Raw genomic sequence first — 25,218 nt, 5'->3', positions numbered from 1 at the left:
ATCATTGTCTTGAGAGGAAAAAAAATCTATTAAATCAGTGCCAAAGCTTCTAACATTTGCAAAATATTAGATAGTTTACACCCAATAAAGATATTTACAAGGAAGTAATAACACAGTGAATTACTTTGTGATAAGAGTAGGAAAAAAACCTGGACCAGGGACTTAGAGCATGGTGGTAATTTTCCATAAACTGGCAGCGTTACCTTGGCAGGTATCTTATCTTCATGGACCTCAGGTTTGCCATTCATATAATAAGAGAGGGTGACCAGCTTATGAGGTCCCAGAGTGACAGTCTCTCCTTGTATCTAAAACATTGCAAATCTCCAGAATTTGGGATTATCTTATTAACTCCCCGGGCTGAGAAAGAACTGATACCAGCTTTTTTTTAACCAAGTGGCACGGTCTTGGGACTGCTCAGAAAAGACCCGTCACTGTCCTCTATCGACAAACAGCGCGGGCTTCACAGAGAATGTAGACCTTCATTGCCTTGTTGTGCTGAATGTTCTTGGTTCAAGATGTGGAGTAACATTATTACACTGCTGTGAGAGTCTCCAAAATGAGGCATTTAAGTTTTAAAGGGGAGAGAAATAAAATTAAGGAAGGAAGCTTTCTTAATCTAGTGTTTGAGCAACCTTTGGCTGGCTCACTAATGTTTAGAACTGACTGACTTTGAATGGCTGCCGTGATGTTTATTTTGACTTGTGCTGTCCCTGATGAAGGTTTCATGTGGCCACATGCTTAAGTAGACCCTCTTATGAGATCTCCCAGGAGCTTCTTCAGTGGTACTTGCAGTCTGTCAAGGGGAAGCGTGTGCCCAAGGACAGACCCTGTTACATTGGTGTCGCGGGCTTCTTGTGGAACTGGCTCTATTGCACAACCTATTTGCTCTGCTGCTGACAGGAAGAAGGGAAGGCAGGGCCCATCAGCTTCACATGACGAGCCATTACCGCTGGATGATAGACTTTCTCTGTTACTCAAGTAGCCGCCTGTTAGATCTTGTGTGAGCACTTTGTTTTCCTGTCCATTAAGGATCCCATAAGAGCCCTGGCATCCCATTAAAGGGCTGTGCCCACAGTGGACCCTCAAAAACAATGGATGTGTATGGCCAGCGCCCTCTCATTTGGTTACAAGTATGAGGGGGTAAAAAGTAAGTCGTTTTGCTTTTTAACTTGAACCTAAGTATTGTCATGGCAATAGGCTATTAAATAATGGAAGAATTACACATGGATTTAAACTTTGGCAGTTGTCTACTCATAAGGCACTAATGGCTTTTGTACATATATATACATATTACATTCTAATTTTTGTGTGTTACTGATAGTAGTTTCAGGTTCTATTCCTACCACAGTGCCACTTTAGCAAATGAGAGGCGTCAGGGAGACAGTTGGTTTTGAGGCTAGTGCTGTATGGAACCCTGAGCAGGTCCACCAGTACAAATGGCGGAGGGGAGGCCTGGCTGTGGGAACTGAAAGGACTGAGAGGTCCTTGGCACAAGACCAGATTCTGAGTTGGCAGTCGAGTGGCTGAAAAGAGAGAGAAATGAGAGAGCACTGTTACTAACCAAAATAAAAGAACCCCAAGGAAGTACATCCCACGTATACCCAGGGCATGGTGTCTTGCAGGTATAGAGGGGCCACCTGCCATGTTAGATCACAGCCCCTCGTGTGGCCTGCAAGTGTGATCTTGAAGGTCCGTAGCAGAGAGTAATTTATTAAAGCTCTCTGAGATGGCAGAGGTAGGTTTGCAGAGAGAAAAGAAGAGACTGAGTATGGAAAACAGTAGCATGTGGTGGGAAGAAGAAGAACTAGTCTGGATTGGTTAGGAAGGCTGGAAAAGAATTAGGGAAATACAGAAGGACCCAAGAGATACGCTGCCCAAGAACCCAAAGCAGTTGCCAGATAGAGATCAAAACAGATGAGGCCTGGGAAGAAACCAGTTAAAAAATAGCATTTCTGAGCAGTGGGGGAAAGAATAATTCTTCCGTAAATGGTACATAATAGTTGGCCATTTGGGGGAAAGACCATATGTAAAAATAAACTCCATTTGGATTATAAATATAAATGTAAAAACTCAAAATGAAAATATAGACAAATATTTATATAACTTGGGGTGAGAAACTTCTGTCTACATATGTGGTATATATATTCAAGATACCACAAAGAGAATTAAAAGACAGGTTATAGGCTGGGAAGAAATGCAAGCAAAACATGGCAGGGGGAAAAAAGGTAGTATCTTTAATGTAAGAATAGTTTCAGGATGCCTTGGTGGCTCAATCTGTTGAGCAGCGTCCAACTTCGGCTCAGGTCCTGATATCTTGGTTTGTGAGTACCAGCCCTGTGTCAAGCTCTGTGCTGACAGCTCAGAGCCTGGAGCCTGCTTCCAATTCTGTGTCTCCCTCTCTCTCTGCCCCTCCCCCACTTACAGTCTGCCCCCCCCCCACCTCTCAAAAATAGACATTAAAAAAAAACTAGTTTCTATAAACTAATCAGAAAAGTAACACAATAACAGATACACTTTGTTTTCTGAGGAAGAGACATAAAATGACTAAAATGAAAATGTTTGCTAATTTAAAACTAATCTTAAAGCAATTATGAAATGGTAATATTTGCCTATTAGACCAGCAAAAATTAAAATCCATTTTAACATCCACTGCTGATAAGAAATGTACACTGAGGTAATTGCTGTCACTAAGGACTTAAATTGATACACTGTTTTTAGAGAATTATTTTTCAGAATATATTGAATTTTTAAATGGACATATACTTTGATCTGGCAATCTCATTTCTAAGAATATATCCTACAGAAATCATAGCAGGAGTATATGAGATTTATCTAAAAGGGATTTATTCCATTGTTGATGAGAGAAAAAGAATAGTCTGAATATCCATCAGTGAGGAAGTGATTAAATGTATTGGTGTACATTCATATGAAATGCTAGGCTGCCATTTTTGTTTTTCATTTTTTGTGGTTTCTTTTAATGAGGCAAGTCTGGGTGCTTTAACGTGGAAAGCATTCCATGATATCTTGCTAAGTGAGGAGAGGAGGAGTACACTGTAGGCCAATGTTAGCCTGATTCTGTGTATCGCCATATAACAATAACCCGAATATGTGCGAATATGTACGAATAGATGTGTCTCTATAAGCCTATGAAAAACTTGTGAAGGTTATGCACCACCGGGGCAGAGGTGAAGGTAGAGGGGCAAGGAGAAAGATAGAAACATTCGCTGATGCCCTTTAAGGGTGGTGGTGGAGACAAGAGTGAATGAGGTTGGAAGGCGTGAGCTGGGGGTGTGGGTTACTGTGGAGATGATTGATCAGGAAGGAAGAGGGAAATGGAAATTTAGCTCTAGGGGCACATAGGGCAATGCAAAAGGTTTTCGTTTTGTGTTACATAGGATAGGAGAAGTCGGAGTGTGTTTGCATGCCAAGGAAAGGGAGAAAATACAAAAAGAAAACATTGTGGTAGTCAGAAGTGTGGTGGGGGGTTGTCAAGGACTGGAATCTCTCTCTGGAGTTTCAGAGGGTGAGTGAAGTTGACAGAAGGTTTTTTAAGAACTCCAAGCAGATGGCCTCTATGACGACAGGCAAGACAAAGAGTAGGGGATGCAAATGGGTGGTGCTGGGAATGGAAGAAAATGGAAAGTGTTGGGAACAGCTACTCTGGAGTTGATTTAGGCACAAAAAAAGGGTATAAGGAGGACATTTAGGAAAAGACATAGGGAGGAAAAGAAGGAAGGAGAAGCAAGGAACTCGTTTAGGGAAAGGGAAAAAAAAAAGACCTAAAGCATAAGTTCAGAGCCCATGACTTCAGGTATTACTGATTTGCAGCAAAGTGAGTGGACATTTTCTGAGTGCCAGCAGCTCGGAGAAGGAGAAAGGATCCAGGGGGGTTAGGTTAGCATTAGAGGATTTCAGGCATAGTGACACCACGAGGGCTGCTAAGTGTCTCAAGTTGGGCGAGAAAGCCCAAGTGAAGCTGACAAAGCAAGAGAATATAAGGGACTGAATGTTGTAATAAGAGTTGGAAAAAAAAAAAAAGAAAACAGATACCCCAGGAGTAAGGGAGGGAAGGAGGTGGTGGAAAAACAAGTTGGAGTCACACAGGGGGAACATCAGCGTTCCTTGCAGAGAGTCTCAGGTTCTGAGGGCAAAGACAGAGCCAGGTGATGGGTGTTTGCACTGCCTGTTGGTTTGTCTCCATGCACCTCGAGTCCCATGAGGGAAGAAGTTAGCTAGGTCTTGTCCAGTGCCTGGCACGTAACGGACACACAGCAAACATCTGAACAAGTGGCCAGCGTGTCATGGAAGCTAAGGTATCTGCAAGGACAGGATGCTGGATGGGTCCTCAATTGCACTGTGAAAGTCGCTAAAGAAAATAGTACGAAAACGAGGGGGAAGAGAAATATAGCCTTCCATGTTGAATTGTCAAGGATGGTGGGGACACACCTGGTTTTAGTTGACACAGTTGACAAGGAGAGAGGGGGTGATAAAAGTAAATTGTGTGACTAGCTTTTGAGCCCTGATCCACCTGTGCCAGAATAGGTAGGAGACCTGCTAAATCTGCAGGTTTGAGCGCTCCACCCCAGACCTATGGAGTCAGAATTTCTGGGAACGCAATTTGGGAAACTGCATATTTAACATGTTTGTCATAGATGCTGAGGCCCACCCAGTAAGACTGGGTTTGAGAAGTAAATGGAAATAAGGAGTCTGCCAGCTTCTCATCCTATCCAAGCAAATCCAGAGCAGTGGGAAAGACAACCCCAAAGCATCTTAAAAGTTTTTGAAGGAAGCGGCTTTAAGAGGAAATCAGTTTCAGTTAAGTCAAAGAAGTACAAAGCATGTGATGGAAAATGGCAGGGCTATTTTTAATGACTGTTTCTAAAATGTTCACATGGATTCATTCCATGGTTATGAAGAGACTCAAGATTCCATTTGCCCTTTTATTGAAGAGTCAGGTTAAGGTTTATTATCAATTTCCGTTCCATAAACAGAAATGGCATAGAACACTGCTGTGTGTGTGTGTATGTGTGTGTGTGTGTGTGTAGAGATGTGATAAAATCTGTATACACGCATATCTATATGGTGTGTATATTTATTTCAAGTCGGAAATAGCCTTCTTGTAAGGAGTTTTCTTGAAGGTGATTTTACTGTAATCATCTCACAGTGCCCTTTCACTTTTGGACAGCGTTCAAAATGTTGTTATTTTAACATCCAAATGACACAGACTTAAGCTTGGATATATTTTTGCAACTACGGCCCGAAGCGGACTTTGTGCTTCTGATGGTATCTTCTAAAAGGATTCCTTTGTCCTGGAGCCAGACAGGGGAGACTTGCAGGTGTTGGAGATGTACAGGTGGCCACGAGAAGGGTGGTACCAGAGCAGCCAAACTGTCACAGAGCAACAAGATGGGCACTCTAAGAACAGAAGGAGAGTCAGCTTAGTGGGGACTAGAGGGCCATCAGCCCTGCTGACTGGGTGAAGAGTGGGGTTCAGACGAGGGTATTGCCTGATGACGGGTGAGCTGGATTAGAGAGAGATCAGGGGTTTGAGGATAGGTGTAAATTGGAGGGAATGCTATTTTTGAACAGATGACTCATTTAAGGTAGAATCACGTGAGACACGGGTGGCTCAGTCAGTTAAGTGTCCAACTCTTGATTTCAGCTGAGGTCATGATCTCACAGTTCGTGGGATCAAGCCCTATATCAGCCTCTGTGCTGACAGCAGGGATCCTGCTTGGGATTCATTCATTCTCTCTCTCTCTCTCTCTCTCTCTCTCTCTCTCCCTCCCTCCCTCCCTCCCCTGCTCTCTCTTTCTCTCTCTCAAAAGAAATAAACTTTATTTAAAGGAAAAAAAAAAAAAAAAGAATCGTGTGAGACACTTTGTTCCCCTGCTCCAAATTCTCCTCAAGTCTGAGCTGAAGGCCCTATACTTGAGTTCATTAGCCCCAGCCAATGACTTGGAACTTGCTCCTCTTACTGTGCATTTACTTGTAGCACCCACACAGTTACACTCTATTAGAGGCTGCTAACTGGCCTCTAACAACTTTAAAGTGTGCCCCTTTTGATAATTCTGAACCCTGCAGAGTATTGTCCATGATTCCTAAACACTCAAATTTACGTCTCAGTATTTGTCTCCGAAGTCAAAAACAAATGCTTCTTTTTTTGCTATTATTTCTTGGCAGGGTTCCAAAAACTACCAAGTTTGCAGGCTTTTATGGTGGCCCCGTAGTGCTTTTCTCTAAATCTGCACCCCTACCTCCCAACCCCTGGTTGATTTCCAAGGACTTTGTGGCAACTTCCTACAATAGAACTACCTTAAAAAGCTTTGGATAAAATATGGCTCCAAGCCACCGAGTGCAAAGGCTTATGTCCTTGAGTGTACCATGGAAGGTCAGCAAGACGTTTCTGAACTGGAACACTTTCCAGGTGTCATTTGGGGTAAACACACCATGTTTGCCCAAACAGAAAGCTGTTTACAGGTTTTCTGTCTGGAAGAAGCCATTATCCGCTTTTGGGGGCTTATCGGTTATTCTATGGCTTATCACTTGACTAGCATTCAATGTTCTCTTCCTTATGCTTTTTCTCTTACTCCTTTTATCCAAGGAGTAATGAATATAGAAATGTTGACTGAACTTGCCCAAGGTTGCCCAGACTCTGGCAAGTTTGATGAGCCTTAATTAAGAATGCTGGAGAAAATGTCTTTAACCAGGAATAATAAGATTTCTTTATCGTTGTTGTTCTACACTGTAACCTAATATATGCTTTGTAGTTGCTAACAGTTACTTAATATCTTAACACAGAAGAAATGAAGAGTTGTCTTAACATGTAGAGAGGAAGTTGAATATGAAATTTGTTTCCTAGAAAAGTTTCCCCAAATTCAATTGTTTGGTAGGATGGCCAGATCTGACTTTTCCGGTGCTGGGAGAGTGACAAGGAGTAGAGAACTGAATGCCTGTTCTCTTCCGTGGACCATGCAGTAGGCACAGTGGCCCCATCAGGGGCTGAAGAGCTGAGGCCAGGGGATAATAAATGGCTCACCCAAGGTCACCTGATTAGATAGTTGTGGAATAAGAATTCAAGTTCAGGTGTCCCTACTTTCAGACACTTGACTCCACACTATCTCCATAAAAACTGAAAGATGCTTCACCACTAAATAGCCAGTGAATGGTACTAGATCTCCATTGTGCTCCTCTCTATCTTCAAGAGAGAATTCACTACCTGCACGTTTTTCCATTTAAAAGCATGCAAGTGTTTGTTGACTAACTTCTACTAAATCTACTCTACTTTCTTTTGTTCTAGATTTTCTACCCCAGTAAGGATGGTACAAAGATTCCAATGTTCATTGTACATAAAAAGGGCATAAAATTGGATGGCTCTCATCCTGCTTTCTTATATGGCTACGGCGGCTTCAACATATCTATCACACCCAACTACAGGTAAGCACAGGATACTCTTGGAACTTCAGCGTATATTTAATCCTCACCATAGAGTGGGAAGAGACCAGAGACTAGTCTATTAACTCATTTTTAAAGTATATTTAACTGTATATTTCTTGCTTGTTTTTGTGGAGGAGCAGGGTTGTGTGTTAAGTATGTATACTTTGGGTCAGGAATTTCAGGATCGTTCACAAGCTAATTTTATGTCTTCAGTGAACGGGTTGTTTGAGAACTAGATGCTGAGGCTATATATAGCTGCCAGGCTACAGAAGGTTAGCATCAACTGAGGTCTTACAGAAAGGAAGCTTGTACCTTCAGTGTTTATCATTTGCTGTCACGCCACTGTCTTCAGTATTCTTTTCAGAGGGAATGTTTTTTCAGCTAATGATTATATTTTTCAGCAGCACAGAGTCTTAAAATAGACCATTTTAACATTCTACCACAGTATATTTTCTGTATATTCTGTTACTTCATTTTAAACTGTTCGGTTTATGTGATGATTTACCAACAAGTATTGTTCGAGGGGGGAAAATCTGCATTGGTACATTTGCTATTATTTAAACATCTTCTGTCAGTTATTTGCAAACTTGATTTCAGTATCCGATTCACAGTATAAAACGGAGTTTGTGGTGAACATTTTTGGTAAAAACGAGGAGTCTCCTACCAGCAAGACCAGCTTTAAGCCAACTTCTAAATAGAGCCTCATAGGAAATCTGGTCATATTCAGGAAGAAATGTATGGACAGGTGACTACCAGGACATAAATTCAGAGTAGATTCAAATAGCTGCCCAAAATTTGAAGACAAGGAAACTGTTACTTTGTTTTGAGCCTTTGACAGCTAAGTACTTAGGACTTGATCAAGTATGAAACACGGTCCCTGCCCTGAAATACTTGATATTATGAACTGCCTTGGATATCTGCTTAAAGAGTTTGATTTTGTCCTTTTGTTAGTGAGAAGCTGATGAAGTTGTAAAATCATCATGTAGACCAATATTTTCAAAGGATTTGTGAGGCATCATTACACGAATAAAATGAAGGGAAGCCAGTCAGATGAGTGGAGTAATGGTTGCTCTTCATTCATTGTCCAGCGACAGTGCTATTTCTACGTCCTGCAAGCCGCCTCCGCACCAACCATTGTTCTAGGCAGGGCCTGAGCTACAGGTGGGCTGCCATGTCATTGTGTGCCCCTCTTTATCACTCAAAGTGATAAAATCCAAGCTTCAGCGAACAAGTCAGAGACTTGCACCCTGAGCCTCGCTTCCCTTAGTCGCTACAGTGGGACTTAGAGACAACATGGATTTCTCAGCTGATCTGTTGTAGCTAAAACTGCTTGTCTTCGTTCATTTGTACAAATAGTTATTAATCCTGCTCTTTTGGGATTTGAGAGATGAATAAGGGAGGGTCCCTGTACCATTTTTATCCCAGGACCCAGCAGATAGGCTGGGAGCTTCCGTAGAGACCATCAAGGGTGCATAAAAAATGTTGATGAGAAGACCAAATGATTGGAAATCCATTTGGCCAATCCAGTCATGTGGTATGACCGCCTCCCCAGACTCCCTTTCTCTGCATCCTCAAGACTCGGGAAATTACCACTCAGGCCATGTAGAGTCCCAGGTTACAGAGACCTGCATTTCCCCAGTTACTAAAAGGGGAGAACGATAAAATTTTCATGAACATTTCTCAAAACACAATTAATTTTAGCTAACAGCAAATAGATGTCATTCAGCACTGTGAGGGTCAGACTGGAAAGAGGAAGAGAAAACAAAATCCAAATTTCCCAAAGGACTTACTTAACTCTTTCTCCTAGCAACTTTATGCTATAGTGTCTTATTTAGTGCTTATTTATAGTGCTTATTTAGTGCTTATTTCTAGAAAACCTTCTCCAGCCCTGAGACCTCCATGCTTGCTTTCTGGCCTGTGTCCTTGGTCTCCTCTACCTCTCTCACACCTTGTGTTACCTAATTTAGCATCATAATGTCTGTAAAACTGGAAATACTCTTTAAAACCCATATTTTAAAGAGGTTTCTTTCTTCCAACTTGCATAGTTAGGAGAAAGATACCAGAAACAGTGGAGCAGGGACCACCACTAGGGATTCCTGCCAGCCCAGAGCTATTCACACCAGGGCTGTGTCATGTGGCTGGTGATACTCAGTTTGCCGATACGGTTATTTAAAAGATGGACTCAGTATGAAATGAGGGCTTCTGGTTCTTTCTCTGTTTGCATTGTGAATCATGTACTACCAGGGTGCCTGGGTGGCTCAGTCGGTTGAGCGTCCAACTCTTGATTTTGGCTCTGGTCATGATCCCAGGGTTGCAGGATCAGGTCCCACATGGGGCTTCATGCTGACTGTGGAGCCTATTTAAGATTCTCTCCCTCTCTCTTTCTCCCTCTTCCTTTGCCCCTCTGCCCCACTTGCACACACACACTCTCTCTCTAAAAATAAAGTTTAAAAAATGAATTATGTATTCTCACTTCATATAGTAAAATATTTACCAGTATAGAAAAATGAGATAAACCGAATACTCATGAAAATGTATGAACTTTGCAGTTAAACATTAATCAGAACTTTTATATTTTTCACTTTAATCAAATAATATAAAAATATGAATCTCCTATTTCAGTATTTTACATGTGGAATGTCTTCAGGGATACATTTTCTTTTTGATGGAGGGAGACAACATGGTCCTTACCAGGCAGTTAACAGAAGGTTAAGTGTTTGCTCTGTTTCTCAGTGTGTCCAGGCTCATCTTTGTGAGACACATGGGCGGTGTCCTTGCAGTGGCCAACATCAGAGGAGGCGGCGAATACGGAGAGACGTGGCATAAAGGTGAAGTATTTTCTCTACAGAAACACAGACATGGCATAGCGAAAGCTACGTCTGAATGAGCTGACGGGGTCAGGAGCAGAAAAGTGTTTGGCTAGACAAGTGAAAAATAAGGTATTTTCAAACATGTTGCAGGCACCACTGCCCCTCTAAAAACAAGTCCGTGTTTTCACATTTTGTTTCCCTTTGTAATCTGTTTATTTTAATCTAATGAAGTATGTATTTTTCAGAAACATTCCTTTTAGACCATAATCAGAATTGGTGGGTTTTTTTTTTGTTTTGTTTTCATTTTTGTTTTGTTTTTTAGCAATGCACTAGGTACATTTTTATCTATCACTGTCAAAAGTGAATCTGCAGGGCACTTTTTGGTATTTATTCTGTCTCTTCTTAGTAAATACCAGGTTGGTTGTGTGGCATTATTTGGCTCTCTCAAATAGGTCATTTTCTCTTAAAAGAAAAAGAGCAATCTAAAATAGAGCTTCCTGGGCATTTCTTTCCTTGTTTTCTCTGATTTTCCCATGATTGCTAAGAAGTAGCATCCTCCTGGCCTTACTGCTGTGACTCCATGATGGGTAGGTTTTAGACCCAGGAGCTCCATCCTTTGTCTTTTCTGGTTTTAATGATTTAGGCTCCGGTCTCTGGGCTCCTGAAACGTGTATTCCAGTTGGCTGAGAATACTGCTTCTATATGAAACTTCATTCTCCAGACTGTAATAATTTTTTAAAGCCCTAACTCTTCCTTTTCTTTATATATGGGGTACATCCTTTCTCTCAGCCTTTTGTGTATCTAGAATTCATAGACTAACCAATAGCTGGAGGAGGATGCAGGAACACACGTTCACCCTCACAGCCCCAGGTTTCTCCCCTCTCTTGACCCTTGACCATCATTTATGAGAAAGCCTGCTAGGACAAAGGTGGCCACCAGTGCTTGGTCAGCAGCCCCAGGTTAAAGGGGTCTTTTCCCACAGTAGGAACAGCAGATCTGTGTATATCTACTTGTTCCCAAATTTGAGGCCTTTTCTGCATCAAATCCAGTCCGCAATGATGAGGATAGATCTGTAAAGAGATTTTTCATAAGTACCTGTTACATGTCAAGATGTAGGAAAGGCCAGGTCTGACTGCCTGAACATTCACCAAGCACCCCAAGGGCTGACATCAGATAAATTATTTGAGCATCTTAGCAAGAGTATTTCTCATTAACAAATGGGCTCCTGACCTGCCTGCCATCATTAGGTCAACTACTCCCATGTGTCATCCCCAAAGACTTTATCAATGGTCATTGTGTAATTTTGACCCTGACCTGATATTAAGAGTTTAATTACATTAAAATCATACTGTGATATTAAGAGATGATTGATCAAATAAGAAAATCTCTACATACCATATATTTGACTCGTATCCCAAATCCGTATCCTAAGTCTGGATCACCTGAAACACCTGATTTACTAATGACAACGTTTGTTTTAACTCACATACACCCCTACGTGGACTCCTGGTCCTGTGGCCCTCTCCTGGAGAACCCAGATTCTTCCCCATAAAACCCCTCTGGTCGTCAGGTGTCTACCATGCTATGTATGATAGGCACAGTGCTCTTTCTCATCTCTGTATTAATTAGAACCAACTTATTGTCCAAAAGCCCTGGGTGGAGTTTGGAGCTTGAGGGAGGCTAACAGTAGACGATCTGTGCCGTGTTTAAACTGATTCATAAACTTCTCCAGATTTAGGCATAGGACCAGAAATGTACTTTTCCAGTTAGACCCCAGTATACTGAACATTGATATACCTAAATTCCGTTCTGTTTATGTATGGAGTTTAAAATTTAGTGCTCTTTAGAAAATATAGTCATATACCCAAAATGATATTATTTCTGGAAACTAAGTAATCCTAGCTGTTCTAATTCACTGATAATTTCTGATTAAAATTTTAATAACATTTGTTTTGATATGAAAAAATTTCTTCGTAGCACTGCTTCATCTTTAATTGAATTTCTGTAGAAGTGGTTAATCTCAGATATCTAATTAGAGCTATGCCTGCTTCTTGTTCATTTCATAGGCAGTTATTTCAGACATCTGTTCTTTTGAGGGTACATCTTTGACTTTTGGCCTTCACTTTTAGGTATTCCAAGACCTTACAAATGTTCCTCTCTTTACGTAATTTGCATGGTTGATTTCAGTCTCCTGCAAAGGGGAGAGAGCTGAGAAGCACACCTGTGCAGAGCACTGCTGTTGTCCCCGGGTGGGGGAGGCACACACAGCCCCATCGTTGTTCACTAGGTGGAGCTCAGAAAGGGTTGAGCACAGCTCAAGGTTAAGTTCAGCTTCTCCAAAACCTAGGTTCGTTCTGATTACATGCTTTCATACTTTGGTCCTCATGGTTCTCTGACATAACAGATCATCTCTTCTCTTTGGGGCACTGCTGTTGTATTTAGAAAAATACAAATCCACCGTATGGCTTGGTGATTGTGGTATTGATGGATTTCCATGATGCATATTCTTTTTTTTAAATTTTTTTTTTTTAACATTTATTTATTTTTGAGACAGAGAGAGACAGAGCATGAACGGGGGAGGGGCAGAGAGAGAGGGAGACACAGAATCGGAAGCAGGCTCCAGGCTCTGAGCCATCAGCCCAGAGCCTGACACGGGGCTCGAACTCACGGACCGCGAGATCGTGACCTGAGCCGAAGTCGGACGCTTAACCGACTGAGCCACCCAGGCACCCCCGTGATGCATATTCTTAATGTGGTGTCAGCCCATTGTGTTTAAGTGATCAATAGTTGAAACTCTGCCCTATCATTTGAATTCCATTTAGGTTAAAATTGTCTTTTTTTAATGTTTTGTTTCTTAACCAGTCTTTCACTTTGGCACATTGCAGGTGGTATCTTGGCAAACAAACAGAACTGCTTTGATGACTTTCAGCATGCTGCAGAATATCTCATCAAGGAAGGTTACACATCTCCCAAGAGGCTGACTATTAATGGAGGTTCAAATGGAGGCCTCTTAGTGGGTGAGAACTGGATTTTATTGTATTTACTAGTTACCACTCTGGGGGTTTTCAGATACACTGTAGACAGCTCTTGATTTACTTGGCTCATGGATGGGAGCAGTGGTCCAAAGATAACAAAACCCATTTGTATTAGAGTAGGTACCTGATAAATGACACATAAAGACCCAGCTGAGGGGCACCTGGGTGGCTCTGTCGGTTAAGCGTTCGACTTCAGCTCAGGTCATGATCTCATAGTTCATGGGTTTGAGCCCCACATCAGGCTCTGTGCTGACAGCTCGGAGCCTCCTTCAGATTTTATGTGTGTCTCTCTTTCTGTCCCTCCCCAACTCACACTCTGTCTCTCTCCCTCTCTCTGAAAAGTAAATAAACATTAAAAAAAAAAGATACTGCTGAACCCATCTTACGTAGACTTGATTCATGATAGCCTGAAAAGCTGTCCCACCTGTCTGCCCTGAGCTCTTCTGAGCTGCACACTGGGTAGGACCCTGTCCCCACACAGATCCACAGGTTTATAGAGTTCAGCCATCACGGGACTGAGCCTGATAACCCCTATGGTTGTGCTACTCAGAACTTGCATGATCATCATGAAACATTTGTTGAACACCTGTGCTGTGGGTGCAGCGAGAGGAGAGATGGAGAAAATGAGGTAGCATACAGATGGATGCACAGCGTAACAGTAATGAGTGAGTTCATACTGTTAGTTCTCACTTGCTGAGCACCTGTGCTGGGCCCAGGGCTGAGCTCTTCTCATGCATATTCTCATTTGACACTCACACAGCCCAAGAGACAGGAACTGACTGGGATTGGGTTAGTCCCGTTTTCCTAATGACTCAGGAGCACTGAAGGTTGAGTAGCTTGCCTAGGGTCACACAGCTGGAAAGTGTGTGATGCTGGGGTTGCACCCCAACACTATGGTTTTAGAGTCTCCTTTAACCTGTAAGTGGCACTGCCTCAAAGTGGCTTGTTCTAATTTTCGGTAGTTAAATTTCACTTGGTAACGAACATTTATGGGCTTTGCTTGCTAGGGTCCTACACCCAACGTCATTAGGATATGACGGGCCGTTGTACAAATGTAGGCTGGACTTACAGGCACAAGTTAAAAACACATGTGAAAATCCACTGTTTTGGAAGAGGGTTCAGGGAGGACAGCACATTCACTCAGTTTCCTTATCCTTGAAATGTATTGAGTCATTGCAAAACCTGAATACCTACCTGTTTTTACTCTTTACCCCAATAGAATATAGTCTTGTAAAAAAATTTTCCCATGTAGGTAAAATACATACGTCCAAAATAATTTGTTCGAATTTAGACAGGGCATTGATACAGTTTCAAACAACACAGACACCACCTCTGACCCCACGGAGCTTTTGTTCTAGTGGAGGAGGCAGACAACACACCAAAGGCCCTGAGGCCAGCAAGAGCACAGAGCATTCTGGCGACAGTAAAGAGGCCCACGTCTGTTGCTGGGCATGGTGAGCAAGGGAGAGTGTCAGGAGAGGTGAGAGACGGCAGGAGGCGAAAGCAGGCAGGACCCTGTAGCCAGTGTAGAGGACCCAGTTTACTCTGTGAAATAAGAAGCCTTTGGGGGAGTGTCATAATTTGACTTATTTTGTAATGGGATCAATCAGGGCAGACGGAAGGGGAGGTGAGGGCAGAAAGGCAGGCGGCCAGGGAGGAGGCCTCCGTCCCAGTGAGGCCCAGTGGTGGCATGGCGATGGAGGTAGCAAGAAGGGAGCAGATTCTGGGTGTGTCCTGAATTTGAGTGAACTGAATTTGCACGTGGATTGTATGTGAAGGTGTAAAAGAGAAGCATTAAGGGCAAATCTAAGATTTAATGAGAAGGGATATTGAAAATACCATCTGATTCTAATAGTGGGAGAATTGTTCTATAATTTACTCTTTCATCCAATAACTCCTTTATGTTTTCATAAACTCCTTTATGTTTTCAGTTTGATATTCAGGAACTGGTTTATGTCTTTTGGCAAATCTGGTCCCATGAGGAACTTGCAGAATTGGATTTCCCTTTGTCAGTGTGTTGAATGCTTATTAAAAAGGGGCTTATGAAAAGCCCCTCTCACATCTGAGTGAGAGAATCAGGGTCCCCCAGGGTAGGACTCAGGATCTGGCATTATGAATGAGGACTGAAATCAGAATTAGGGTGCGAACTAGGTTTTTTGCCAGAGGCAGGAAAAGCCCAGATTTTCTTGACCAACTCTTCGTCATGCCAGCTTTGGTGTGACTCCCCTGCAAAGCCTCCCTATCTGCCTTACACCGGGTTGGGTACCCCTACCCCCCACTTCCATAGCACCCAGACTTGCCCATACTGGAATTGCTTGTTCACTTATCTTTCCCACTAAAACATTTACTGGTATATCTCCAGTGCTGGCACACAGCAGGATGTTCAATAAACACTTGTTGAATTATCAAAACAAAGAAATACATTTATATAACTTAAGTATACAAAGAAGAATATTTTAAAACAGTACAAGAATGTGTACTGTTTAGGTGATTAATTAGAGCCCGTTCTGGGTTTCAGGCCCTGCCTTGGGCTGTATGAACAGTTTCTACTCACGACACTTCCCACACCACGGGTGTGGGGTTTTCCCCCAACATCAACCAATTCTCCAACTCTCCAGACACCCACTGGATGTCTTACAACTCAGTTCAGTTCTGATACTGCCCACAGTCAGCACAGGCTCCACATGGCAAGAACTCCGACTCACAAAACTGCCCCCACTTCAGACACCCAAGTCCAAGCCTCTTGTATTTCTGACTGACTGGCTATCAGCTGGGGTTCCCATACCTGCCTCCTCAGGTTTGAGAATCTGCCAGAACAGTTCATAGACCTGAGGAACGGTAAGATGGAAGACATGCGTAGAGTAGGGGATGGGGTAGAGGGGTGCTCACAGAACTAACATGCCCTCTCCGGGAATGCCACCCATCCAGTATTTCAGTGTGTTCGCCATCCTGGAAGCTCTTTGAACTCCACTGTTAAGGGGTTTTACGGAGGTTCTATTGTGCAGGCATGATAGATTAAATCATTACTGTTATTAATTCAATTTTCAGCCCCTCCCTCCCCAGAGGTCAGGGGTGGGGATTAAAGATCCACCTCTCCAATCACATGGTTGGCTCTTCCGGCCACCAGTCCCCACCATGTAGCCATCTAGGGAGCCACCAAGAGTCACCTCTTTAGCATAAACTCAGGTATGGTTGAAAGGGGCCAGTTATTTCTTACCCCTATCACTCAGTAAATCCCAAGAGTTTCAGAAGTTCTGTGCTAGGAACTGGGGACAGGGACTAAATATGTATTTCTTATTATGTCATAGATCCTGAACAAGTTTTCTTCGTAGAAACAAAAAAAAAAAAAAAAAAAAAGAAAGGGAGCAGGAGACACAGATTTTCCAGGAAGTCCTTGAGTTTTTCCATATAACACTCCCCTATTGAGATTCACTTTGGGGAGTAAAGCTCTATTCCTGGTGAGAATACCCTACCCCTCAGATATAGTGAAAGGAGGGAGAAAAGCTTATGGCCATTAGGCAGGGGGATTTATGATGGTTTCTTCCTGTGCTCTAGGAAAAAGGATAACCATGGGTCTGAAAGTATTTAAAGTGTTATTTTGTTTTTGTTTATTTAGATGTTTAATGATAGACTGCCTCCCTTTTCTATCCTGGTTTTCAGCTGCTTGTGCAAATCAGCGTCCTGACCTCTTCGGTTGTGTTATTGCCCAAGTTGGAGTAATGGACATGCTGAAGTTCCATAAATATACCATTGGTCATGCCTGGACCACCGATTATGGGTGCTCAGACAGCAAACAACACTTCGAATGGCTTATCAAGTAAGGTTTGAATTCATATTGATATATATACATATACGTATATATACAGATATATGTATATGTATATGTGTATATATATGTGTGTGTGTGTGTGTGTGTGTTGCTAACCGTGTGATATTATACTACTGAACAGAGTCAAAAAGATAAGTGTTTGACTCTTTGTCCTCTACAGTTTCTCATATTTGCATATAACTTACTGCAAAAGTAGGGAAAGTGATGGGAGTACCTGTGTGTCTTCCTTGTTTTGACCTTTAACAACAACAAACTACAAAGATGTGATAGGCAGACTTGTAAGCCCCACCCCACCCCAGATTCCTGTCCCCTGGTTTCTTTAATCAGACACTAATCTGGGTGCTGCTGTGAAGGGACTTTGCAGATTAAATTAAGGTCACCAGTCAGCTCACCTTAAAATAAGGAGATAATCCTGGATTACTGAAGTGGGCCCAGTCTAGTGACTAACCCTTAAAGGCAGAGCACTTTCTCTGGCTGGAGTCAGGGAATGCAGCAGAAAGGGAGGTCAGATTGGAATCATGAGGGCTAGATCTGCCATTGCTGGCTTTGAAGATGGGGGAAGGGGCCTGTGGGACCTGAGAACAGTCCCCAGCCATCATTCAGTCATCAAAGAAATGGAAACCTTAGTCCTGTAACCACATGGGAACTGAATGAGTCTGGAAATAGATTTTCTTCCCAGAATTTCCTGATAAGAGCCCAGCCAGCCAACACCTGGATTTCAGCTGAGACCCAGAGCAGAGAAGCCAGTTGGGCCAGCCCAGACATCTGACTGAAAGAACTGTGAGAATCTATGTGGGGCACCTGGGTGGCTCAGTCAGTTGAGCATCCAGCTCAGGTCATAATCCCAAGGTCATGGGATCCAGCCCCATGAATCAGGCTCTGCACTGAGCAGGCTGCCTGCTCGGGATTCTTTCTCTTAAGGAAAAAAAAAAAAAAAAAAAAAGATATCTGTGTTGTTTTAAAAGCTGCCAAACTTATGGTAATTTGTTATCCTAGCAATCACAAAATAATAGAAAAAGGTGTCATCATACTTTACATCTATATATGGAATTTTTTAAGGAAATAGAGATGTATGCAAGTACATTAAACTTATTTTGTTCTCTCAGTGTAACCATGTATATTTGAAACTACAAATCACATTATGAAAGTATCGCACAGCTTCATTCCTCGCCTTCAACCACTTTGGCAAGAACAGTTGAGAAAATGGCAGGTGTTTAGACTCTTCGAGACTGCAAGCTACATTCTTTTCACTTCCCACATTTAGGGGTTTGGAGACCGTTATCAGCAGCAGTTAGGAATTGCCCTTAGGATGGTGCAAGAGCTCTGTGTCCCCTGTCCCAACCTTCTCAGTCAACTTTAAATTTCAGTACAATAATTTCTCCAAAAACTTTTTCTTTCAGTGCTTTTTGTGGCTAGCTCCTCACTTAGAGATTCCGCTAAAATGACTAAAGTTTTTTCGTTAAATACTTTTAAACACACAGATAACCTCATTGGCAAATACCAGTAAAAGCTGAATATTTAAAGAGGCTCTAGTTCAAATTAAAGAAAATACACACGTAGGGAGAGAAGTCCCATCTAAACTCAGTTGAAAATACTGACTGGATTGTTTATCAAAGGCAACAAAATATTCAGTGGAACTTAATACTTCTAAAATTAATTTGGGGGGAAAGAAGGTTCTAAGTATTTTTTTCTCTCAAGATGTTGTCTGGGATATTCCTACTTTAGACTTTAATTTTCCAAACTGGCACTCGCAGGTGGTAGTCTCCTCATACCTCCTGTTCCCAAATGAGCAGAGAGCTCAGCCCTACACCACAAGCTGAGCCAGAGGGGGCCTTACCGGGAGCTGCTCAAACCCTGCAGCGTGTCCCATGAAGCACCGTCTGGAGACTGAAGGGGGTCTCCCCAATGAAGGAGCTGAATTTCCAAGTTTGGGGATAGCTTCAATAAATTTTCTACAGAACTTCTCAGAATCTTTGATGTATAAGTGTGGCATGTGTGTGAATCTCACAGGTAGGGGTTGGTATTCTGAGTAGGCAGAGTTTTCCAAACCTTTTTCCCCAAGAACTAACCCTTATCTGGGGTTGATCCAAGAGCAGTCTTAAATGAATCAGAAAACCGATCCATTGCCACCCCCCTCTTTTCTGTTGGGAGGCTTACCTCGAGAACTTTTCAGCCTTGATATGGTTACGTGAGCAGAAATTTTACTGTTTTTGACTATTCACCCTCCAAATAAAACTCTACTAAAATAGTTGATGGTATTCATTAATACCAAACGCTCTGCAAGACATGATGTCCATATTGAGTCAAATGTGAAGAAAAAATAAGACATCTTGCTCACCTAACTACTATCAATTACTGTTTAATTTGGCTACACTTTTATTCTTAAAACCCTTTTGTTAGCTTACCTGGAAGGCTGTGCTTCAGAAGGCGCCTCCTTCTTTCTGCTGGCCTGTGAGAGCCACCAAGAGGCCCAGAGGGGACCCGTGTTCTTCCCAGGACTGCCAAGCTGAGCCTGGAATAAAAGTTTCATAGATATTAAAGGGGCAAAAAGCTGTAACTTTGAATTTCAAATTTTCCAACAAAAGAAAGGCTTACACCTATGACGTCCACAATCAGTGGTTTAAAGTCAGTCCGCTTTGTAGTCGTGAAAAAGTAAGTCTAAAGAGTATGGGAATCATTCAAGACCGTAAGTGTGCATATATAGTCACGGTCATTTCAACAGCCCCGTGAGTTTTTTGCTTTTTACAAAGTCTTCCAAAGCGCGAGCAAATACATGACACCGCTGCCTGGTTTCCAACAGTGCAGCCCGCTAGGGCCCAGCTGACGATGCAGGCAGGGTCTGTGGCGGTCCCCCGTGTGCAAGCTAGCTGCAGCCGTCGCTGGAGAAGTTAAGCTGCTACGCTGCCTCGCTCACTGGGCCCACCAGTCCTCCTTGATGAGCCTAGCGAACAAACAACTTTGCTTTTGATATCTGGCCCCACAAAACTGCCTCTGTCTTTCAGATATTCTCCGTTGCATAACGTGAAGTTACCGGAGGCAGACGACATCCAGTACCCGTCCATGCTTCTCCTCACCGCCGACCACGATGACCGCGTGGTCCCACTCCACTCCCTGAAGTTCATTGCCACCCTTCAGTACATCGTGGGCCGTAGCCGGAAGCAGAGCAACCCCCTGCTTATCCACGTGGACACCAAGGCAGGCCACGGGGCTGGGAAGCCCACGGCCAAAGTGATAGAAGAAGTCTCAGATATGTTTGCATTCATAGCACGGTGCCTGAACATCGACTGGATTCAGTAAATGGAATTTCCCACTCCCTCCTGACAGCCGGGGAAAACCTCAAGGGCTTTCACACCGTTAACTCGGAGAAACCACTGGGCATCATGCTTCCCCACGTGGACACTATTCCCACACTCACAGACTGCAGTTGAACAGAACTGCTGCGGGAATTTTATCTTTTTTAGGCTTCTCCTTTTTAGCAAGCCCTTGGCGTTTCTTTTTCCACCCTGTGCAGGCACATGTTTTAAAAAAAAAAAAAAAAAATTAAAAAGGCATGTTTGGATAAATAGCTAAATGGCAGCCAACACATCGTGAATAATAGATCGCTGAATTCAGAGCCGTAGTCGGGCATACTTCATATAGAGCACTCAGTGAAATGTGCTTCTGTAACCGTAACCAATATAGCTTTAAATGTGAGAGCTGTTCTCATGAAAAAGACTTCTTTACAACAATAATAAATGTTATTTAAGAATGGGAGGCTTGATTTCTGGTTCCTTTGTGTTGAGGGGCATTCTGGATCACATCACTTTTGTGTTGGCAAAGCAGTTCGCCTTTCCGTACAAGTTAGTTTCCAAACAAGGAAATCCTAGAAGGCCAGCACTGAGAAGAGGTTGAGTGCATCCATTCCAGCTCCCTGGTTTATTGTGATGCGGCCATTAGAGGCAGGCTCACTCTCCTCTGTATTAACCACTCAGCCGATCATCGGAGCCAGGGCTCTTTTGCTTTGGACACCTCTTCTTAAAAAGCAGCAGACCAGAAGCTTCAGATTATTGACCTATCAGTTTGGTTACAAACTATCCTGGACATCAGAGTACCTAGCATATAAAACTAAGAGATCACACGAGTGAACTACCCAGATACATCTATCCAAACTTATCTTAAAATCAGAAATTTCAGCGTTTCCCAAGCTGTTTCCCCCCACGGACCACTTAGGAACAGACTTAAACAGTTTCGGTCCCTCACCCCTGCCACCTTTTAAAGAGGAGGATATACCATTCCTCAAAGTATAGTTCATAACATTTCAAGGCATTAACATCTCATGAAACACTGTTCCTTTGGGTATCAGTCTGGGAAATGCTGATCTAATTTATGAGAGGAAAACAGTTTCTTCTTTGTCTTGCTTCATCAGATGACTAAAATAAAACCACTACTTTGTAGGAAGTATCTTAACCTTAAAAAACTTTAAAAGATCACCTCGTTATTCCATTAACTTGTACTTCCCCAGATAAGTCCGATTTTCCAATTGTACATATTTGTGCTTTTCTTTAGAGCTCTGCCTTTCACATTGAGGTCTGAAATTAGACACCGTTTTCTGTCAAGTATATATCACTACATAGCAAGCCTAGCTGAAAGGTGGCTGCTTTCTCATCTAGAATCAGGTATTCTATCAGAGTTTCAATAAGAAATGTATACAGTGTGGCTGTCATCGAACATGTGATGCACTGTATCCCCCTCCCCCCGAGAAAAGTGTGCCACCCGCTATCAGCACGTACAGACTGACATCACCACCACCCACCACCTACCGGGAGAGATGCTAACACCAGCTGCCATGCACCTGCTGACCAGCATGGCAGGGAAAAAAATACAGTTGCATAGATAAGCTAGAGGCAGCCTTTCCCTTAGACCAGTTGGGTCATTTGAGGTACGAACAACTGGGTTGTTCCCAGTCAGTCCAGAGCATTGTCAAGCTGGCACAAAATCCAGCCCTACTTTGCCGCTGAGGTCTCCTACTTAACAGTGGAAAGTGAAAATGCAGTGGGTAGGGTCTCAGCTTCAGGAGAAGTCAGTCAGGCCCAGGTTCAAATCCCAACTCTCACTTAGTGAGTGGTAGTTATGAGAAATAAGCAATATGGTACACTTATAAAAATGCCTACCAAATAATTGGTCTCTAATTGCAAGTTCTCTCACATCTAGATTTTAGCTGGTTAACTGAGCCCACAAACTGAAGGTAGCTTTTTTAAAAATTGTTTCTAATGTGTTTTTCGAGACAGAAAATGTGGGGGAGGGGCAGAGTAGCTGAAGCAGGGTCCACGCTGACAGAAGAGAGTCTGATATGGGGGGCTTAAACTCACAAACTGAGATCACGACCTGAGCCAAAGACGCTTAACCGACTGAGCTACTGAGGCACCCCTGCGGGTAGCTTTCTTAAGCCTTAAACATTAGAAGTAGATGAGGTTGGCTCCTTCCCAAATCTCAGGTATCTCCCCTATTAGATGCCACCTTCTCCTGTCCAGTGCTCTGCCCCTCCACTCTGTCTTACACTGATCTATGGTGTTTTGAAAACAAAGCTGCACACATTGCACAGGTAGTCTAACTGCCTCATCACAGGGCCTTGCTACACACACCATAGAGCATTTGTGGCTTTTGTGAAATAGTCACATTTACCATGTTTCATGTGTACACACCTGGAATAGTGTAAAATTTTGCAATTACTGTGTCCTAATACTCCCACTAGAACTTCGGCAATTACACACAAATGGTGCTGCTCGCTGGAAAGATTAAATTTCACCTAAAAAAGCCTGTCACCAGTCTGTATTATACACAGTTTCACCAGCCTTGGGGAGTTCCCTGGGACAGACCACATAGCCATTGACCAGAAAGGCTACAAAGACTCAAAGGTGCATGAAAGACAGGATTGAAAGCTGTGAGGGGCCCAGAAAAAAAGCAGAGATCGGACTGGAATGCAATAGTCAGGCCAGTGGGATGAGGGCTGAGGCCAATGAATACGGAATATTTAGCCATAGTCTCCATCCATTCATTCTAGGGGGCAGGGGTGCCAAGAAAAAAAGTCTTGCCCTCAAGAAGTTGACCCTCCAGATGGAGAAGACAGAGGATAAATTCTTTTGCTGAGTCCCTGGTGCCCCCCAGCCCTAAGCACTCTGTCCTCAAGCAACCTTACAAGCCATTTGCTACCCTTACCCCCATTCGACAAAGGCCTAAGTTCCCCAGCCAGGAAGTGAACAGGCAGGGCAGTAACCCTGGCAGCTGGACCCTGGAGTCTGTACTCTTACCCACTATTGTGGTACTAAGATCATAAACAAGAGGGTTCTTGTTCAAGATCGTGACATAGGAGGGTCCTGAACTTACCTCCTCCCACAGATGCACTGAATCTACAGCTACATACAGAATAATGTCCTCTAAAAGAAACACAAGTAGATAAGTCCTATGAATTGGGAAAATGAGAAAAAAAACACATCGAAACAGGAGAGGCTGAGACACAATCTTACTTTGACCACCCCCCACGCCCAGCACAACTCAGAGATTCTTCCTGAGGAGTGAAGGGTCTGGACCCCACATCTGGCACCCCAACTTTTAAGACCTGTACCTAAGAGACGAGCCCCCAAAGCATCTAGCTTTGACAGCCAATGGTGTTTGTGACCATGAGACCCAGAGGCTATAGCAAAATGAGAAGTACTTTTGTTTTCTGTAGTCTACTCACAGTTTTAATTTGAAAGATGAAAAGTCCATGAGAATAGAGAAAATTCTAAGAGTTTTAAGATCTCTCGGCAACTTTCAAATGTACAGCACAGTGCTATTAACTATAGTCACCATGTTGGACATGACATCCCCAAAACTTTTGGAAGTTTATGCCTTGTGACGGCTTCACCCATTTCACACACCCAAGAAACAGTTCTTAAAGGGCTCATGCAGAATGCTCTGGCCACCCCCAGAGCTCGGCGGTGAGGAAGCCAACTGAAAAGTGCCCAGTCTTCCTGTGAAAAACACCTGTGTGCTTATCTTAAAGATTTGTCCTGAGGGAGGGACAGGCTTCTAACTTAACACACACATAGCAGCCTACTGAACTACTCTAAAGACCACAGAGGCCAGTGGGAGCCATTTTCACACTCTGCTTCTGCCTCCCTCCGTGTCACCAGTATTTCCTGGAAAGGCATTCATTCACACATCTGGTGCCATGGATTTTGCAGCTGCTGCCTAAGGGCAACCCTTGATCACACTGGGCTCTGGTGGCCTGGGGGACTTACATTTGTGAGTCTCACAGGACTGCAAAAATGGAGAAACAGTTCTTAAGTGGCTCCCTCCTCGCCAGGGCACAACACAGAGACAGCAGTCTGAAATGCACCTCCAGTATTTCTGTGAAAGAGGCCTATTAGCTTATCTTCATCACTGTGGCCTAAGGGGCAAACTTCTCATTAAAAACACATCTAAGGGCAAACTACAATCCCCTCTAGAGACCAGGGAGGCTGGCAGGTGTCATCATCTTCCTGCCTCTGTCCTGCCCCATATCATCAGAGTTTCCAGCATTTGTGGCCATACCACATCTCTTGATAGCCTGGCTTTCACGGCCAGAGGTACTTGTGTTCACAGGGCTTGTGTTCTTGTGTTAATGGTGGCAAACAAAGAAACAGTTCTTAACTGGCTATTATCCCAAAGATCAGCACAGAGGGAGCACACAGAAATGTCCATTTCCAGTCTTCCCCTGAAAGAGGAATAATGGCATATTTTAAAAGCTGCTGTCTGAGTGTCTGGCTTCCAATCAGCCTGAATCTAGGTGCTGACTGAGATACTCTCTTTTAGGGCACTGAGAGATCTTGGTACACCCTCACCTACTAGAAGCCACCAAGACTATAGTAGGCTGCTTAGACAATCACAAAGGCTTGGCAGAAAATCAAGAGCTAGGGCAGGGTTGAACAATAGGTTTCAATAATAAGGTAACATGAGGTCACCCCTTCAAGAATGGGAGAAGTGGTTATTTTAAATAATAGATAAAAACCCAACACAGAGTCAAAGAAAATGAAGAAACAGGAATATCTTCCAAACAAAAAGTTAAGACAAAACCTTAGAAAAAGCCCTCCATGAAACAGAGGTAAGT

General features: G+C 43.1%; 1 protein-coding gene across 1 annotated transcript in view; it reads left to right on the top strand.

Moving 5' to 3' along the window:
* Window positions 1-20,864, top strand: part of LOC102957496 (prolyl endopeptidase) — a 119,836-nt gene extending 98,972 nt beyond the window's left edge. Inside the window, exons 11-15 of the mRNA XM_042986893.1 lie at window positions 7,301-7,437; window positions 10,171-10,265; window positions 13,133-13,264; window positions 16,943-17,099; window positions 20,114-20,864. Coding sequence (XP_042842827.1) covers window positions 7,301-7,437; window positions 10,171-10,265; window positions 13,133-13,264; window positions 16,943-17,099; window positions 20,114-20,408 — 816 coding nt within the window. The 3' untranslated portion in view covers window positions 20,409-20,864. The remainder of the gene's footprint in view (window positions 1-7,300; window positions 7,438-10,170; window positions 10,266-13,132; window positions 13,265-16,942; window positions 17,100-20,113) is intronic.
* The last annotated feature ends 4,354 nt before the right edge of the window (window positions 20,865-25,218 follow it).

This window comes from Panthera tigris, chromosome B2 (genome assembly GCF_018350195.1).
Source record: "Panthera tigris isolate Pti1 chromosome B2, P.tigris_Pti1_mat1.1, whole genome shotgun sequence".
NCBI lineage: Eukaryota > Metazoa > Chordata > Mammalia > Carnivora > Felidae > Panthera > Panthera tigris.
The sequence above is the reverse complement of the archived record's forward strand: the minus strand, read 5'-3'. Positions and strand labels throughout refer to the sequence as shown.